Below are 4,631 nucleotides of genomic sequence, written 5' to 3' on the forward strand. Positions count from 1 at the left end.
CGGCTTTGTGGCTGTCGGTCTCGGCGTGTTTTGTCCCGGCTCAGGCTCCTCTACAAAAACTGTAGGGAGGAACGGGAGGCGGACACCATCTCCACGCTCCACCTCCTTGACAGGGGTTTTCCTCCTTCTCCTCCCCTTTTTCCCTCCGGCTCTCTGCCGCGCTCTCTCCTCCCTCTTTCCCTCCCGCCCTCTGCTCGGGTCTCCGGGTTTCTCTCGGGTGTCACGTTACTGCCTCTCCCTGGAGGCGGGGCGGGGAGAGGGGGGGCGGCGATTATTCGCTACAAGGAAGAAAGTTTCTGGGTGTGTGTGTTCCCCCCCGCCCCCTTCCTCCTTTCTCTCCAATCTGGCCTCGGTTCATGCGCCACCAGCGACCTCTTGGGGGCCCCCGCTGACTTCCCTCTCCTACACAGTCACTGGCAGGAAGAGGCACGACTTCTTTTAGTACTATATGTTTGTGTGTGTGTGGGTTTTTTGGTCCTCGTCTTTTTTCTTATTTAAGAAACTTGACTCTCCCTCTATATCCCAAGCTGCTTACTAAAGGCGGATAAAAGGTACTTGGGGATGGGCTCAAGCCTCTGCTGAGATGGTAAAAGAACAAGTGGTGGATATTATAATTAAATATGCCCATAGGGCCAGGTTCGTCGCCCCAGCTCCAGGAAGGGAAACAGAAGAAGCAGTCTCGCCTTCACGCGGCAGCTGCTCCTCTGCGACTGAGGGACCAGACAGGCAAGGCGGGTGGGGAGTGTTCCAGAGCGGACTCGAGTGGTTCCTCTGGCAGATGTTCAGGGAAAGAGCCCTGACCTCTTTAATCGAGGCCTCCCAGGTCTTCCCATGGGCTTCCCTGGTGGCTCAGACGGTAAGAAAAAAATTTGCCTGCAATGCAGGAAGCCCAAGTTTGATCCCTGGGTCAGGAAGATCCCCTGGAGCAGGTCATGGCAAACCACTCCAGTATTCTTGCTTGGAGAATCCCAAGGACAGAGGAGCCTGGCGCGCCACAGTTCATGGGGGTCACAAAGAATCGGACACGACTGAGCGACTCAGTTTCCCGTGTCTTCCAAGGGAGGTTTCAGGACATGAAAGAGCACCTTCCCCGCTGAAAAGCTGCATCAAATATACATCCGCTGGGGATGGGGGATGGGGAGCGCAGGGGTGTGATGCTCGGAAAGGACTGCTTTCATCAGCCACACATTAGGTAAGGAGGATTGACTGCTAGATGTAGAAGCCGTGCCACCTGAGGCTTCAGTGACTGGCCCTAGGTCACGGAGCTACCAGGAGTCAGACTGGGAGTGGCACTCAAATCTTTCTGACACTCAAGCCCAGGGTAATAACCACTGCGAGGTACTATCTCCAAGCCAGGGTGCTTTTCCTAATAATTTGCCCAGTGACTGGAGGATAGAATATAACACATTTAGCCCAGACCACCTTGGGAAATGGAAAGGAAAACTTCCGGTTTCTTGTGCCTCTCCTCTCTGGTCCCCTACTCACTCTGTACATTTCGGTGACTGACGACCTGATTAAAGAAAGAATCGGGGGGCCAGGGACCTCTATGATTCTAAGGCTGTTTTCTTGAAAACTTTTCTAAGTTGGATAACTGAGGAAGTTTCTATGGAAAATCAGGGAATAGGATCCTGAGGTCAAGAGTTTACAATTTAAAAATAATATGGTGGATTCATTTCGATATTTGGCAAAACCAATACAATATTGTAAAGTTTAAAAATAAAATAAAAATAATATGGTATAACCATCCTCCAGACCTGAGTATCTTTGTTCCCGATTTGAACGGTGAAGAATACATATAGATCATAAACAGGAGACAATGGTGGATAAGGGGAGTGGTTTCACACACATAGTCTACTTCCCAGTTTTATGTCTTCCTGACCCAGGGGAAGAAAAGAGAAGTCTCTGTGTTCTGTCACAGAAAATCATAAAAGAGTGTTAATCGTTTGTTTCACATTTATTCCACGAATCAGAGATTTATTGGGATTAATATGCACATTCTAGAAACGTGAATGCCCCTGAGTGAATTAAGCCAATCAGTCATTGGCCATTAATGTGAATTACTTTAATCAGCACACTGAATAGCCCAGAATAGGTTCCCAGTTAATAATTGTTCAGTTAATGATGGGGCTTCCCTGGTGGCTCAGACGGTAAAGAATCTGCCTGCAATGGGGAAGACTTGGGTTTGATCCTTGACCCACCAGGCTAAGTCCATACCCTTCCTTCTATTTTACTGTGCCCCTCTCTGCTTCTAGCAAGGCCAGCCTGTCACTGCCCTAGACTCTTGAATCCACCCAATCCCAACCCCACACCCAAGCATGCTGTCTCCCCAGGCTTCTGCATCTCTGCAAATTATTTGTTGTTGTTCAGTTGCTTAGTTATATCCGCCTCTTTGCGACCCCTTGAAACTGCAGAACTCCAGGCTTCCCTGTCCTCCACTACTCCCAGAGTTTGCCCAAACTCATATCCATTGAGCCTGTGATGCCATCCAACCATCTCATCCTCTGTCACCCACTTCTCCTCCTGCCATCAATCCTTCCCAGAATCAGGATCTTTTCCAACGAGTTGGCTTTTCGCATCAGGTGGCCAAAGTATGGGAGCTTCAGCTTCAACACCAGTCTTTCCAATAAGTATTCAAGATTGATTTCCCTTAGGATTAACTGGTTTGATCCCCTTGCTGTCCAAAGGATTCTCATGAGTCTTTCTAGCACACAGTTTGAAAGTATCAGTTCTTTGGTGCTCAGCCTTCCTTATGGTCCAATTCTCACATTCACACGTGATTACTGGAAAAAACCATAGCTTTGACTATATGGACCTTTGTCAGCAAAGTGTTGTCTCTGCTTTTTAATCCACGGTCTAGGTTTGTCATAGCTATTCTTCCAGGGAGCAAGCATCTTTTAATTTTGTCTGTAAATGATGGAACTATCAAATCATTCAGGGGCAAAACTCAGAGGTCTTCCATAGTCTTTCTCCTTCTCTCACCCCTGAATCTAACCTATCTGCAATTCCTATAAGCCCTACTTTCAAAAAAATATCCAGCATCCGACTTCCTTGCCACCACTCTGGTCCAAGCCATCATCTTCTCTCACCTGTTTAATGCAGTGGCCTCCTATATCAGTTATGTTTAAGTCTGTTGTTGTTTATTCACTAAGTCATGTCCAACTCTTTTGTGACCTCATGGACTGTAACCCACCAGGCTCCTCTGTCCATGGGATTTTGCAAGCAAGAATATTGGAGTGGGTTCCCATTTCCTTCTTTGGGGGATCTTCTTGACCCAGGGATTGAACCCATGTCTCCTTCATTGGCAGGCGGGTTCTTTACCACTGAGCCACCTGGAAAGCCTTATATTTGAGTTTTACGTAACTAAAAATCCCAAATAGCAATGGCTTAATAGCAGAGACATTACTTTATCAACAAAGGTCCATATAGTCAAAGCTATGGTTTTTCCAGTAGTCATGTATGGATGTGAGAGTTGGACCATAAAGAAAGCTGAGCACTGAAGAACTGATGGTTTTTAAACTGTGGTGTTGGAGAAGACTCTTGAGAGTCCCTTGGACTGCAAGGAGATCCAACCAGTCCATCCTCAAGGAAATCAGTCCTGAATATTCATTGGAAGGACTGATGCTGAAGCTGAAGCTCCAGTACTTTGGCCACTTGATTTGAAGAGCTGATTCACTGGAAAAGACCCTGATGCTGGGAAAGATTTAAGGCAGGAGGAGAAGGAGACGACAGAGGATGAGATGGTAAGATGGCATCACTGATTCGTTGAACATGAATTTGAGCAAGCTTCAGGAGGTGGTGATGGACAGGGAAGCCTGACATGCTACAGTCCATGGGGTCGCAAAGAGTCAGACACGGCTGAGCAGCTGAACTGAACTGAATGGCTTAAACCAAAAAAGAAGTGTATTTCCCTCTCATCTGAAACAAGTCCAGAAACAGGCAGAGTTGGTGAGGCATCTCCATGCGCTCATCAGGGACCCATCAGAGCTTTCACCATCCTCAGCATGTGGCTTCATTTTAAAGGTAAACTTATGATTCAAGATGGCCACTGGAGCCATCTTATGTTTATATTCCAGGCTGGCAACAGGAGGAAGCAAAAAAAGAAAAAGAAAAAACTTTTCCTCCAAATGGAGTAGGTTCTTTTAAAGAAATGCTCAAAAATGCAATGAATCATCCTCTTAGTTTTTTGGCCAGAACATAATCCCGGGACTATGTCCAGTTGTAAGGAGGGGCTAGAAAATAGAGATTTCAGCTGAGCACACTGCTGCCCCCAAAATATCAGGTCCTATTACTAAAGTATGAAAGGACAGGTGAATATTAAGTGGCAATCAGCAGTCCCTGCCATTCTTCCTTCTTGATCCCAGCTTTTCACTCTATTTTAACCCCCTTCACAGCAGCCAGAAGGTAACTCCACTGCACAAAACTTGCCAGTGGCTCTCAACACACTCAAGAGTCAAAGCCAAAGTTTTTCTGGTGCCCTTCAAGGCCCTATTCACTTTGGTCCTATTGTCTCTCCGACCTCACCTCCCGTCACTTTTCCCTATTCGTTTTCCTCATTGTTGTTCATCAGACCAACAAAACTTGCTGTCCCATAGCATTTTTGGAATGCTGCTTTAAAAGAACCTCTTACCTCT

The 4,631-nt window shown here is 46.8% G+C and overlaps 1 protein-coding gene across 1 annotated transcript in view; it reads right to left on the bottom strand.

The window, feature by feature from the left end:
• UST (uronyl-2-sulfotransferase) overlaps positions 1-628 on the bottom strand; it is a 321,018-nt gene extending 320,390 nt beyond the window's left edge. The window contains exon 1 of the mRNA XM_010862570.1: positions 536-628. Within this exon, the coding sequence (XP_010860872.1) occupies positions 536-628 (93 nt within the window). The remainder of the gene's footprint in view (positions 1-535) is intronic.
• Between the last annotated feature and the right edge of the window lie 4,003 nt (positions 629-4,631).

Source organism: Bison bison, unplaced genomic scaffold, assembly GCF_000754665.1.
Source record: "Bison bison bison isolate TAMUID 2011002044 unplaced genomic scaffold, Bison_UMD1.0 scf7180017864483, whole genome shotgun sequence".
NCBI classification, from domain to species: Eukaryota; Metazoa; Chordata; class Mammalia; order Artiodactyla; family Bovidae; genus Bison; species Bison bison.